This window comes from Vanellus vanellus (genome assembly GCF_965231255.1).
Source record: "Vanellus vanellus genome assembly, chromosome: 1".
NCBI classification, from domain to species: Eukaryota; Metazoa; Chordata; class Aves; order Charadriiformes; family Charadriidae; genus Vanellus; species Vanellus vanellus.
The window spans coordinates 148828556-148842630 of NC_138905.1; the positions used below are offsets into that span (position 1 = coordinate 148828556).

Genomic DNA, 14075 nt, shown 5'->3' on the forward strand with positions numbered 1-14075 from the left:
ATTCATTTATTTTATATGAATGAAATGAAATGAAAATTAAATTAATGAAATTAAATGAATTAAATGACAAATGAAATCTTGTCACTGGTCCCGATTTGTGCTTATTTTTGGTTTGGTTTTTCATTTATCATTTACTCTGTGCTTGTTGAGGTTGGGTTTTGAGATAAGGTGAAAAATATGGCCACAGAATCATTGATTTACAAGTGAAGGCAGGGGGAGAGCTTGAGCATTGTAATGATTCTGATTATGACAAACAAACTAAATGTTCTATGCTTAAAATATAAAATAATGTTTGGCTCAGAAGAGGAAGCAGGGTGCAAAGTGTGGGGAAAAAACTTGTGCTGTTTAAAAAGAAAACATTGTAATTTTAGTACCTAGTGTCTTAATTTCATTGGGAGTGTGAAGGAGGGTTGTACCTGTGTTTTTTTTAAATACCCTCTGTCCCCTGTAGTGTTTGTAATCTGCACCTTCACTCCACTGTTCCTTTCAGGTTCTTTCTTATTACCAGCAACTACATACTAGATCTCTTACAAGAAGCTTGTTTCCCTTTTGTAATAGGAGGTTAAGAAAACTGAAGTTTCCTCTTGACTTTCCTCCTCTGGTACTTTTTTTAACATGATTTGATTAAGCAGAACTGTTGTCCTAGCTCTTCAAGACACTTAAGCACAGAATGACAGCATGGTGGGGGTTGGAAGGGACCTCTGGAGATCATCTAGTCCAACCCCCTGTCAGAGCAGGTTCTCCTAGAGCAGGTTGGACAGGAACACATCCAGGTGGGTTTTGAATATCTCCAGAGGAGACTCCACAGCCTCTCTGGGCAGCCTGTTCCAGTGCTATGTCACCCTCAAAGTAAAGTTTTTCTTGATGTTGAGATGGAATTTCCTGTGTCCCAGTTTGTGCCCATTGTCCCTTGTCCTGTGGCTGGGCACCACTAAAAAGTCTGGCCCCTTCCTTTTGACACCTGCCCTTTAGATGTTTATAAGGATTGATGAGACCCCTCTCAGTCTTCTCCAGGCTAAACAGCCCCAGGTCTCTCAGCCTTTCCTCATAAGAGAGATGCTCTATTCCCTTGATCGTCTTCATAGCCCTGTTCATTGTCTTTCTTGAACCAGGGAGCCCAGAACTGGACACAGTACTCCGGACATTGCCTTACCAGGGCAGAGTAGAGGGGGAGGATAGCAAAATTAAAGTGTACTTAATTTTGAAGGAGGGATGAACTGTGTTTGGAAGCAGATGAAGGAAGGAATACACAGGAACTTAGCTTGAAGTGTTACAAGTGGCATTTTTTTAAGATTGCATAGTTAAAAATCTCAGTTTAACATTTCAGCTCTGCTGTGGTCTTTGTCAGCCTGCATATATAAATACATATGCTAGGGAAAAGGTATATCCTGCAGACTCTTTTCATCTTTTCTTTTCTTTAGGGGAAAGTAGTTCACCAGAGCCTGAACATTATGAACTCCTTTTCTCAGAAAGTGAAAATACAGCACATACGCTCACTGTCAGAAGATGTAAGGTTTTATTATAAGAGGCTAAGAAGTAATAAAGAAGATTTAGAGCCAGGAAAAAAATCAAAGGTTTGTTTGTGTCTTATTTCTACATGCTTACAAGCTCTCTCTTATATATAGCGTATGTGAAGTTTTTGTGGTCATCAGAAATCTTTCTTTTTTCTTTGGTCATTAGATTTACTGTGCTGTTTCTTAATTGATGCACTCTATCTGTTTTGCAGATTGCAAATATTTATTTTGATCCTGGTTTACAATGTGGAGATCATTGTTATGTAGGATTGCCTTTTCTATCGAAATGTAAGTAACATTTAACTTTATAATGAAAATCTTACAAAAAAAAAAAAAAGGGGGGGGGGAGGGGGAAAAGTTTCTCCTTAATGATTTTACTTGAAGAGTTCAAAAACCACCTTATTTCTTAAAGCGGAATCTAAAGCTCAGCACAGCATAGCAATGCAAGAAGATACATGGGATTCTGACTGGGATTTGCATGAGAACTTATTCAAAGAATGGACAGAAATAAAAGAGAACTCAAGCAATAGGTAAGTATTTTATCCCTGTTACTTTCTCAGGCCTTAAATCACTAGATAATTCTGTGTTGTATGCTCTTACAAAATATAAAGTTTCGTAATACTGCAGTGCCCTTTGAGAGGGGGCCAAGAAGGAGTTACTCTCCGCAAAACCTTTAAAGAGAACATTTTAGAAGTTAAAAAATGGTAATAATTTCCTCAAGTCAAACAGAACAATGAACGTTGCTATTCACTGGAGCATGCTGTAGTTCTTGTAAAGATGGCAACATCAAGGCAGTCTGTACTCTGGAAAAAATTTCGAAAACAGATTATACTGTTTGTGCAGTATCCCTGCTTAATCTGTTTTAAAGTATCAGCCTCAATATTCCTCTAAGATTTTATAAGATTTTCTATTGTTAGTGTTCCGAGATTATTGCATTTCAGTGAATTATCAAATTGTCTGGTATTTTTCCTTGAGATTTACTAAATAGAAGGTTATAGAAGTTATTGCTATTAAATATTTGGAAAAAGTTGAAGTCTATAGGCTGCTGTGTACCTTTTAAACATCTGCCTTCTCATACACAAAGTGGTTTAATCTCCAAGAGACACAAGTTATCATTAACAGCAAGTGCATGTGTCTTTGTGATGATAGCATCCAGACAACCATTTCAAGAAAGGTATGCATATTTGTGGAGAAACAAAATGACTGTATGTAGCTGTGTATGTACAGTAACAAAAGCATACTTCCTTTATCACTTTTTTGTTATAATGCTGATATATTAATAACTCCTGAATAAATTTGTCTAAACAGAATAGCTAGCCACACCAGTAACTTTCAAGAATGTCCTATCACCTACAGTAAGAGGACAGTAAAGGAAAATTCTATTAAAAACTACTTCTGAATTAGTAGCAGTTCTTGCTAGAATATATAATGTTTTAATGTTATTTAATATAATGTATAGTCTAGACTATGTAATGCTTTTAAAGAGAGTTAAAATTAACCAGCTGTCCAAGGTAGCATTCAGCAAAGGAGAAACTGCTCCTTCTGAATACAAAGAGGTCCTGACATGGGCATTTGGAGTCTCTCCAAAATACTTCTCTAGGTTGAGCGTTTCATCTGTTTTGCTGACTGGAGAACTCAATACTGGTAGTCTTGTTCTAGCTCATATTGGAGAGCTTGTAAGACAACGGGAATCAAGTCTGTTGCAGAGGTTGGTTAATAGCGAAGAACATCATTCACTGATGGAAATAGCAGCTGGCACCAAGCGTTGACTAGTTCAGATTTGCTTTAGATTTGTTAGATGGGAGTATAAGCACATTCTCTGTGTATCCATTGCCGCTAGAGTACATGTACAGATTTACTGTACATTACAGATGTGCAGGCACAATATGTTTTCTGGATCGTGGATGTCTGGATGTTGTATTGGAAATAGACTGCAGCAGGACTGATATTTTTCCTTTCTACTGTTTATACCTTTGCAAATCATCAAATATATTTTGGGTTATTTTTCTTACTGATTTGAATCTCAGTTATATTCTCAAAATTTTTCTGCAACAGTAAGAGCTAGGCACTTCCTAATGAAAGATAAAATTTGTGTCTCACTGTCCGGAGAGCAATGATCTAAGAGAAATGTGAATACCAAAAGATTTGTGATGCAGTGCATAAGTTCTACCACATTTTTCTGCTCACATTTATCCATAAATAGGCCATAAAAGAACTTGGAATGGACGGATGTTGACAACAATACTTAATAGAGAACATCTTTAGAAACTTTGGGTTGGTGTCCTGCAGCATGTTTTGGTCATTTTTGTTGTGCATATGGGCAGAGTTCAATGGGGGTTTTTTATTGCATGTAAATATAATGTACCTTGCTATTTCTCAAACTAATGTTGTTTTCAGGGTGCTTTTAAGCCCTCTGCTTTTTCCAAGCTTTTCCTATTTTACTCCTGTAAAGTAAGTTTTTTAACTGTTACTCCAGACTGAATGCTGTATTTGAAGTAGACACAGACCTTCAGAAGGATGTTCGGTTGAAAATTACAGCAGAAATGTCCTGGCCTTCCATACTTAGTTCACCACGCCATCTCAGCTTCCCTCTTACCAATACAAACAGTTCATCAGTAAGTAATTTTGTTGATAGTATCATTTTGTAGGGACTGCATTTTAATAGGTATTTCTAATTACATTAATCCTAATGTAAACTTGAAAAAAATTGTGTTTCTGAATAGGAAGAAGAAATTTTTCTGGAAAATCCAGCTGACGTTCCTGTGTATGTTCAGTTCCTTCCTGTAGCTTTGTACTCGAACCCATCCACCTTTGTTGATAAAATGTTAGAACGGTAAGTATTGGTTTAGAGTGCTTAGGGCATCCTCCCTCTACAGCAAAATGGTTTTTACAAAAAATGTGTGCAGTATTTGGCAGCTGTGTTGGAAGTTAGTGTTGGCCACTTCTAGAATTTGAACCATTAGGCCAGTTGAGAACTGAATCTAGGCTGATTGCCATTGAATGCATGCCTCTATTTTTTGCGAAGCTAAAATGATGTTTACATTTCTTCCCTAAATGGAGGGGGGGGCGGGGATAAGAAAAATCAAATGATCCTTTCAGCTGCATATTGTTTGAGTCCTATCATAAGTTCTTGATTTGTGCTAAAATCCATAAATGCAAGTATGTCGTTATCTTCCCTGATCTAGGGGGAGAAAAAAAATTGCATGTCTGTTTCAGGTTTAATTTGAGTAAGCCATCTAATTTCAATATGAGGACTCTAGAGTTCCAGGTCTTCAGAAATTGTGTAAGTATTTCAATACATTCTATAGACTTTTAAATTTAGATAATTTTACTGGTTTGATAAGAGTTCAGTCTTACATGTCTTCAAGTTTAGGTATTAAGTGTAAAAAATGTGATGCTTCTCTTGGATATTTTCAAGGAAATGGGAAAAGTAGTATTTCTTCAAATGTAACACTTAAAATGTTGCTTTTTCTGTATGCTTTTCATTCTCCTACTGATACAGGATTCTTTTTCTTCAGTGTAGTGGTTGCTAGTTCTAAAATTAGTAAAATATTGAGTTTTCCATTGCTTTGCTCTTTATTTTAAATTATTCAAGTTTTGTGGACAACCTTAAGTGTGTGGTTTTTTTCTATAGAGCATGCCACATCCTGAACGCTTTCTTTTCTCTTCCAATATATACACCTTTTCCTCTCCATTTGCAGTTTCTTTTAGATTAGCAATTGGATGCTTGCACACTATCTAAAGACAAACTTAGCAAAATACACTTTTTTCAATAGTTCTTCTATTTTAAGTTTGCATTTTCCCCTTTATATTCTAAAAATGTTTTAACAATGGAAAATTTTGAGGATAGAAAACGTTACATAATGGTTTAATGCTAATTTAAAACATTTAAGAATTTCTGAATTCTTTCTTCTACTGGAACTTTACAGATCCACATGGGTGTAGTTTAACTCAGTTCTGTCTTGTTATGTTCTTCTGCTTCTTAATAAACACAGGTGGCTTACTAAGTGGGGAAATTCTTGTGCTATCAGACTTTGATTTAAAAAAAACCAAACAGTATATGTATATTTTTAAAGTGCTGCTTTGTTTTCCCCACTCTAAGGTCCAGCCACTACAGAGCACTGCAGGACTTACAAAGGGCCTGGCTCGTCATTCGGTTTTAAGCCTAATATTAAAACCTGGTGAGAGAAAGTCTGTCAAAGTAAAGTTCACTCCCGTTCTTAATAAAACTGTTTCATCATTAATTGTTATCAGGTATGATAGTTATTACCAAAATGAGTGTGATTTTTTTTCTGATTTTTTTATTTATATATAAGAACATACTTGTGATCAGCTGTCAATAAGAAACTATTGCTTTTACAAGAATAACTGTAGAATCATACGTGTCTGGAGAAAGATTTAATTGAAATGCAATTGTGTTATGTTTTGCAGTAGTTAAACTGTATTTGGTACATACTTTCTTAATGTAAATATATTGTTGTGATAAAATCACAGAATAGTTTGGGTTGAAAGGGGCCTTTAAAGGTCATCTAGTCCAACCCCCCCTGCAATGAGCAGGGACATCTTCAACTAGATCAGGTTGCTCAGAGCCCTGTCCAGCCTGACCTTGAACACTTCCAAGGATGGGGCATCTACCACCTCTTTGGGCAACCGGTGCCAGTCTCTCACCACCCTCACAGTGAAAGATTTCTTCCTTATATCTAGTCTGAATCTACCTTCTTTTAGTTTAAAATCATTACTCCTTGTTCTGTTGCTACAGGCCCTATTAAAAAGTCTGTCGTCGTCTTTCTTATAAGCCACCTTTAAGTTCTGAAATGCTGCAATAAGGTCCCCCCAGAGCCTTCTCTTTTCCAGGCTGAACAACCCCAGCTCTCTCTGCCTGTCCTCACAGGAGAGATATTCCACCCCTTTGATCATTTTTGTGGCCCTCCTCTGCCCCGCTTCAACAGGTCCATGTCTTTCCTGTGCTGGGGACCCCAGAGCTGGATGCAGTACTCCAGGTGGGGTCTCACCAGAGCGGAGTAGAGGGGCAGAATCACCTCCCTCAACCTGCTGGCCACACTGCTTTTGATGCAACCCGGGATACGGTTGGCTTTCTGGACTGTGAGCGCACATTGTTGGCTCGTGTCAGCTTTGCATCCACCAATACTTGGAGACTTGAATTCTTAAATATATACTACACTATCTTGAAAGCAGGGACTTTAGTTATAGATGCTGTTTACAAGATCAAGCTGCAGTGCAAGTTCAGTCTGTCTAGTAAAGAGCTGTGTTTCACTTTTGTATCAGGTGTGATACATTAATATGGTGATGAAATATAAACTTTAACTAGTACTTCCCTGGGTTTTTTATTTGTATGTTATGTTGTAATTTCTTACGTTTTTGTCTTCCAAATTCTGTTTGAGACCCCGCTATTTACTTGCATATTGTGGGGAATTATCTGTGGAACTGCTTATATTTCCGTTCTCTAGATTTGGGATATAACTTTATGATCTGTAGAGAAGCTTGCAGGAGCAATAAACTGCATAATTCGTTTATGAATGTTTCCCTTTTTCCTTTGTACACAGGAATAATTTGACTGTAATAGATGCCATAATGGTACAAGGACAAGGAACGACTGAGAGCTTGAAGCTTGCAGGCAAACCTCCTGGTGCAGGAAGTTCTTTACGCTTTAAAATCACAGAAGCATTATTAAAAGACTGTTCGGAAAGTGAGTACTTCTTGAGATACTATGCTGAACAGAAAAGAAATTACATTTTACACGTACAACTTGAAATGTGTGGAAGTATTTTTCTCCCCTGTTCTGGTGCCCCAGAAATTTCCTTTCTTTAAATACGTTAAAATTGGTTCTTCATTTAGGCAGAAAATAGAATATTTTACCTCTCTCATTTTAATGTGAAAATTAGGAAAGATGAAACAAAAACCCTTTATCCACTAAAGTTCAAGATAGAGGAGATGAAAATCCTAGTAAACATATTAGGATAATCTCTACTTCCTAAATTTAAGTCAAATTGGATCACAGATGCAACTTTCTGCATTTTATGTTTTTTTTTTTCCTCAAACCTTCATAGCCAACAGGGGAAAAGGTAGGGTCTGTTCCTTGATGAAGATGAAATCCTAGCCAGGTTCTACTCTGGGGTCAGTGCTATGCTCTGTGGCCCAGGCTTGCTCGTGAGCAGAGTGACGAACTGGTAAAAGAGGTTTAGTTGTATCTGGTATTAAAATGTGCTTTGTTACTTTGTAGATTTCCAGACGTATTTGTAAGGTGCCATGTTATCTGAGATTATTCTGCTTTTTTTGAGGGACGAGTAAAAAAACTTCAAGTAAAGCTTAGTCATTACCTCTTACATGTTGCGGTTTAGAGATTTTTTTGCTAATAAGATGTGTGTAGCTCAGCCACGGATTTTATTTTTAAGACACAAAAAACAAGCTTCAATTCTCTTCATGCTGGGGCTTTTCACAAAATACCACAGCACCATGCAGTACATCAAAGAACTTTACAGCTTACATGACTTCTTGTGAGGCAGCAGCGCTGTTGGAGGTTTGGGGCTTTGTGGTTTTTCCCTGATGAGTTAGTGCGCTCTGGAATTGTACAAGTGCCCTACCTTGACAGTGATGAGAATCTGGCTTCGGAGATCTGTTTCTGCAGGTCAAGTAAAGATTTCCATGGGCCTCGTGAGTCCCCTTTTCTGCTGCTGTACTGACAGAACTCCCTTCTGCTGTGGAATATGAATATAGTGAAGGATATGTGTTTAGCATAACACTAACCACTTTCTGCTGTTTGTTTCCAGAAATGAAATACAAAGAACCGAATTTCACACTGAGAAGAACATTTAAGGTGGAAAATACAGGGCAGCTGCAGATTAATGTGAAAACTATGGAAATCAGTGGCTATACATGTGAAGGATATGGATTTAAAGTAGTTAACTGCCACGAGTTTGCACTAAGTGCCAATGCCTCTAAAGACATTGTCATATTGTAAGTGTTTTTTCTTACATCTAAACAGAACATTACATTACGAATACTATATACCTAATTCTGTTTTCTTTTGGTAAAATTCTGAGGTTTTTTACTTAAGATCTGAGGGTTTGGGAGTTTCTTTTATACAACTTAAAACATGATTTTTTTTTTCTCTCTTCTTGCAAACACTGTTTGATTTTTAAATAACTTAGTTTTCATGACTGATTATAGTACTACTTTTATTACTATCCTGTCAGTATAACTTAGTTGGAATAGTGTTACTATATGGGGTTTTTTTATACATTTCCTTCATTTGGGTTGTGAATGCACATGAGATTCAGACTTACATATAGTTTTGGTGCATTGCAGTATGTAGAAAAGAGCCTTTAGACTAAGGATTATTATCATAAAGCACAGAATTTTAGTCTTGAGTATTTTCTATTGCCTTATGATAATGATTGCTTCATTCTGTCAGTTTTCATTGTAAAAGATCTCTCCACCAAAACTTCGTCTTTTAACACTGCTTGAATGTAAAATTAACTATTCAGAATATAATATCTAAAAAGTTGAGAAAGTGCTTTTGTTCTGTGAAAGGATGTACGAGATATTGCAGGCGGTGAAACTTCACTAATATTTCTGCAACAATCTTAGTTTGTGATGAGGCAGAAACATAGTGGTGATGTTGAAAAGGCATACAGTTGTGACTTAAGGGTGAAGTCTTTAAAAACTTCACAGCTCACAGCTGCTGATAACAGGGGGATGTTTTAGCTGTTGCTGAGCAGCGCTCACTCAGCCTCAAGGCCTCTTCTGTTTCCCACCCCACCAGCGAGCAGGCTGGGGGTGCACAAGAAGTTGGGAGGGGACACAGCCAGGACAGCTGACCCCAACTAACAGGATATTCCATACCATGTGACATCATACTCAGTATATAAAGTGGGGGGGAAGAAGGAGGAAGGGGGGGGCACCCAGAGTGGTGGCGTTTGTCCTCCCAGGTAACCGTTGGGTGTGATGTAGCCCTGCTTTCCTGGAGATGGCTGAACACCTGCCTGCCCATGGGAAGCAGGGAATGAATTCCTTGGTTTGTTTTGCTTGCGTGGGTGGCTTTTGCTTTGCCTGTTAAACTGTTTTTGTCTAAACCCACGAGTTTTCTCACTTTTACCCTTCCAATTCTCTCCCCCATCCCACTGGGGAGGGAGGGAGTGAGTGGCTGGGTGGTGTTTAGTTGCTGGCTGGGGTTAAACCACAACAGGTGTCTCAGGGTTAATTCAGTATCAGATGTGTTAAGCATAGGTGTTTATGAACTTAGTCAAATGCAACTTGATGTGCTTGAAAGGTATTTGTAAGTATTTGTAGGCTAATTGCCTGGATGATTATTAGTCGTACTGCTAGGGCTATTTGTTACAAATGTTTGATTGGCAGTTATGGCAGTAATTGGTGTACGTTGTTGGGTTTTTTTAATTTATGAATAATATAAATTATCTCGAACTTCTGTGCTGTTCATATGAAAAGTTCTAATGTGCTTTACCTTGTTTACAGGTTTACACCTGATTTCACTGCTTCCAGAGTCATACGTGAATTAAAATTCATCACCACAGGAGGCTCTGAATTCATATTTATCTTGAATGCATCCCTTCCATATCACATGTTAGCAACGTGTGCAGAAGCGCTACCCAGGCCCAACTGGGAATTGGCACTGTACATAATCATCTCAGGAATAATGAGGTAGTGTGTATGTTTTTTCTTATAGGTATATGTGCACGAACTGCCACTGCTTGAATACAGGTTACAGAGAAGTATATATGTATTCAGAACATACTGTAACTGGTGTAAAATAAAATAGGGTGAGGTGAAAAAGAAGAAAAAAAATTAATAAATGCTACCATGGATTGAGTGTGAAGAGTTTAAGGCTGAGGAGTACTAACGTTCTGCTCAAACTGAGGACAAAATGATACATTTCTTGCTTGGGCCTATTATTTCCTTAAGTGAGATACATACTCCTATTAACCCTGGTAATATGTAGTACTTTGATAACTAATTAAGCCAAAGTTGAATCAAATGAGGTATTAAAGCACTGCTAACTGTGAATTCCCATAGAAATTTAAGCATCATTCTGGAGCATTGTGCTTTAGAGAGATATGAGGCAGTGACTGTAATGAGGTTAGCAGATGCCTTGGATGAATTTAACTTTGCTGCCACTTGTGTGTGACAGACAGCTGGTGATACTAATAATGGGATTTCTGAGAACCTGAAGGGCATTGTTTGCAACACTGCGCACTCGGAGGCTATGTAGTAGCATATTAATGCACTTTTTTGTCGGCAAACAGCCGTGTGTTAGCTGTGACTGGTTGAAATAGGAGTTGAAAATTCCACTGCGTTTTCCTAGTTTAACCTCTACCCATCTTTATTTATTTGAAATCTGAGGTTATAAACAATGTGTCCCTGCTCATCTCTTGGGTGCGAGACACTTTCCCCTACTGCCTTTATCCAGAGAAAACCCTCACATAGAAATTTATCAGTAAAGTTGTTACTTATCAGTAACAACATATGCAGTTTTCTTTTTTCATTAGTGTTAAGCTTATATCTTAGTGTGAGATGGATTGCTGCTGTAGGTGCCTGTGACGAAAAAGCAATCTTTCTGCATGCTGCAAATCCAAAGCATTACCACAGATATGTAATATTCCTGCATTTATTTTTTTTTTTATGTTAAGATACTGGCTCTTTCATGTTGCTGTATGATTACATAAAGATTCACCTAAGCTATCTTTCCTTCTAGGGACTGATAAAAGAAATAGAGAAGATAAAATTACAGCCTGCTTCATTTTCTTTTTTGACTCTTCAGCACTTTGCTAAGTAATGCAGTGTTACTTGGGAAACTGCATTTTCCTAAGTAAAGAAAATTTGTTACTTAGAAAATTTTGTTTCCTATTGCATTACTTAGGAAAGTGCTGAGTAAGTACTTCAGTGGTTTGCTTCTGTATGTCTGCTAGAAATGTATCAGCTTAGTTTCTCTTTAGTTTATTGACAAAGTGAAACATGCTTCTCAGCTTGTAAGTGTAGTTTGTGTGGATGATTTTAGATGTGCTGTATTTATTAATTAGACTTCACAAAAGAACACAGAATACAAATCCTTTCCCTCGCTATGTCTTTTTCCTACAAGTACAAAACATCTTTCTTAGCAGCAAACTAGAGAAGAGTCCTAATGTAACTATTTCATAATATTCCAAGGATCCTGTGCACAGACAGCCTCTGACTTTAAGGACTCCATCACGTAGGGGTTTGCTCGTTGCCACTAAACCAGTACTTCCATATTGTTGCAAATCTACCCTGAATATCTAAGACTGAACAACTCTTATGAGTTTTTCTAGTTCATGTTTTTAATTTAATAAGGCGGTGTGAGTCACTATTGGTTTGGATTGTTACCATACTTGTGGCTCCAAGTTTTGAAGTCCAGTTTGATAGGATATGTCCAAACGCGACAAAGGAGTCAGTCCTTTTTATGAAGAACTTGCCAACTAGGCATATGTGTGCTCCAGGGTAAAACCGTGAGGGGAAAGAGGGATGTACCAAGATGATTCTTGGGTGTCTAGACTGTGGTACTCCTGGCTGCATGGTGTTCCTCACTAATTTGCTTTGTAATTTAAATAACATGACCACTTTAGGCTAGTTATATTTTTTTAAAATAATATTAAAACCAAACCAAAAACAAACAAAAAAAAAACAACTACCACTGCTCCCACTACCGCACCAAAACCAGAAAGTGCGGTTAAAAAGACCACAAAACAAGATTTGTTCTGTTTTTTTTTTCATTTCAAAGCTGCTATTCGTTTATCAAAACACCGAAGTGGCTTACGCAGAGGGAGTAGAGTCTTTACCCAGAGTGGCAGAGGAGAAGCCCTCAAGGTGACCTTTTGCTGCAGCCTCCCCTGTACAAGCTGTGTGGAGCCCAGCGTTGGTACCGTCAGGGGAGTGCTGCGGGCCTAAGGGGGAGGAGTGCCACAGCCCACCAAAACCCCGTGCATTCCATCCCAAGTTTGTGTAGCACCATGGTGGTTGATAGAGATGTGATGCTCTTGTTGGTGTCAGTCTTGTGAAACGCTCAAATAGCATCACGGATTAAAATTAACCAGTGAAAGAGATCATACTTTATTCCTTACATCCCCAAAGTAATGCCATTTTTGATGGCATGGGACCCAAGGCAAGTGCTACTCTTTTGAGTGCGAGTTTGTGTAAGCTTGTCTGAAAAATTCCCCTATTTCTTTACCTTTTCTGTTGTTTGTTAACATCTTGGATGAAAATTATCTTTGCTACCTTCTGCTCTCTGGTTATGCATCTAGAATGCTTTTTAATCCCTGGGGTGGGGGGAAAAAGCACTGATAACCAGCTATCACCAGCTGAGTTTGTCTTCAGAGTTGCTTGTAGTTTTGGTGACGGTTAAAACTTAAAAGGTATCTAGGCTAGAATCTTTTAGCTAAAATTAAGCAAGAAGTATCTCATCCTTTTGTGTGAATTGATGCTGGTTCTCATACACTTGGCTTAGGAAAAATGACAGTCAGAACTGGGGGGAGAACAGAAACTTAGACTGCTAATTTAAAATTCTTTATGGCATAAACTTTCTAGGGTAAGACAAGGGAAGCTTTAGTCATCATCATTGTGTCTCCTCCCCCCAAAACTCCCACCTGTTAGAAGATGAAATCCGTAGCCCTGTGATGAAGGTCTCTGCAGTGGTTTTGTTGCTTCATTCAAAAATATAGTTCACTGCAGTGCGTTATGTAAGTGGAGAACTTCTAAACACAGGATCGCAGCAGATGCAGATAGTTGTACAACTCCTTGACATAATGCTCTGAAAATGGACTTCTCTGAGCAGCAGTACAGTTCTCTACAGAGAATTTAAAATGCTTTTAAAATGGAATTGCACCGACAAGCTGTGAGAGCTGCTGACCTCTTGGATGCCATTTTAATATTTTAATGATATATCTTTTTTTTTTTCCTTTGGATTAATATTTTTTTACAACGGCATGTCAGACTTGCACCTAACTTCCATTCTCAGTATGAGTAAAGTATATATCATGCTAGAGTTGTGTATTTTGTTTCTATCGGACAAAGTTGTGGTTTGGGTGCAGTTTTCAGCTTTTCAGTACGAGATACCAGCTTTTTGTCCTGCACTATTAGATTCGTTAACCTTAAAATGCTCAAAACTAAGAAATACTTAGATGACTGCCTCTCTTCCCTGCAGTGTACTCTTTCTCTTGGTAATTGGAACAGCCTATCTAGAAGCTCAAGGAATATGGGAGCCATTTAGGAGACGCTTGTCCTTTGAGGCCTCGAACCCTCCCTTTGATATGGGAAGGCCACTTGATCTCAGGAGAATAGTTGGAATTTCATCTGATGGAAAGTAAGTATATGTCTGGGGGGGTTGTGGGATGTTTTCCCCTTGTTTCTTCAGTTATAAGGCCAGTAAAAAAGTAATACTGCTCTTTAGAACAGGTGAGTGAACAAAGATCCTCCCAGTTACTTATAAAAGGATGGTTTGGATAAAAAGATTTTTTTTTTTTTTTTTTTTGTGAGGAATACTCATCTTTTGGAAATAAAGAAAGAAAGGGGGGG

The 14075-nt window shown here is 37.9% G+C and overlaps 1 protein-coding gene across 1 annotated transcript in view; it reads left to right on the forward strand.

Moving 5' to 3' along the window:
* Positions 1–14075, forward strand: part of TMEM131 (transmembrane protein 131) — a 105803-nt gene that overhangs the window by 74638 nt on the left and 17090 nt on the right. Inside the window, exons 20-30 of the mRNA XM_082493167.1 lie at positions 1422–1574; positions 1727–1802; positions 1927–2044; positions 3991–4129; positions 4238–4347; positions 4731–4797; positions 5617–5768; positions 7079–7221; positions 8303–8489; positions 10008–10193; positions 13705–13863. Coding sequence (XP_082349293.1) covers positions 1422–1574; positions 1727–1802; positions 1927–2044; positions 3991–4129; positions 4238–4347; positions 4731–4797; positions 5617–5768; positions 7079–7221; positions 8303–8489; positions 10008–10193; positions 13705–13863 — 1490 coding nt within the window. The remainder of the gene's footprint in view (positions 1–1421; positions 1575–1726; positions 1803–1926; positions 2045–3990; positions 4130–4237; positions 4348–4730; positions 4798–5616; positions 5769–7078; positions 7222–8302; positions 8490–10007; positions 10194–13704; positions 13864–14075) is intronic.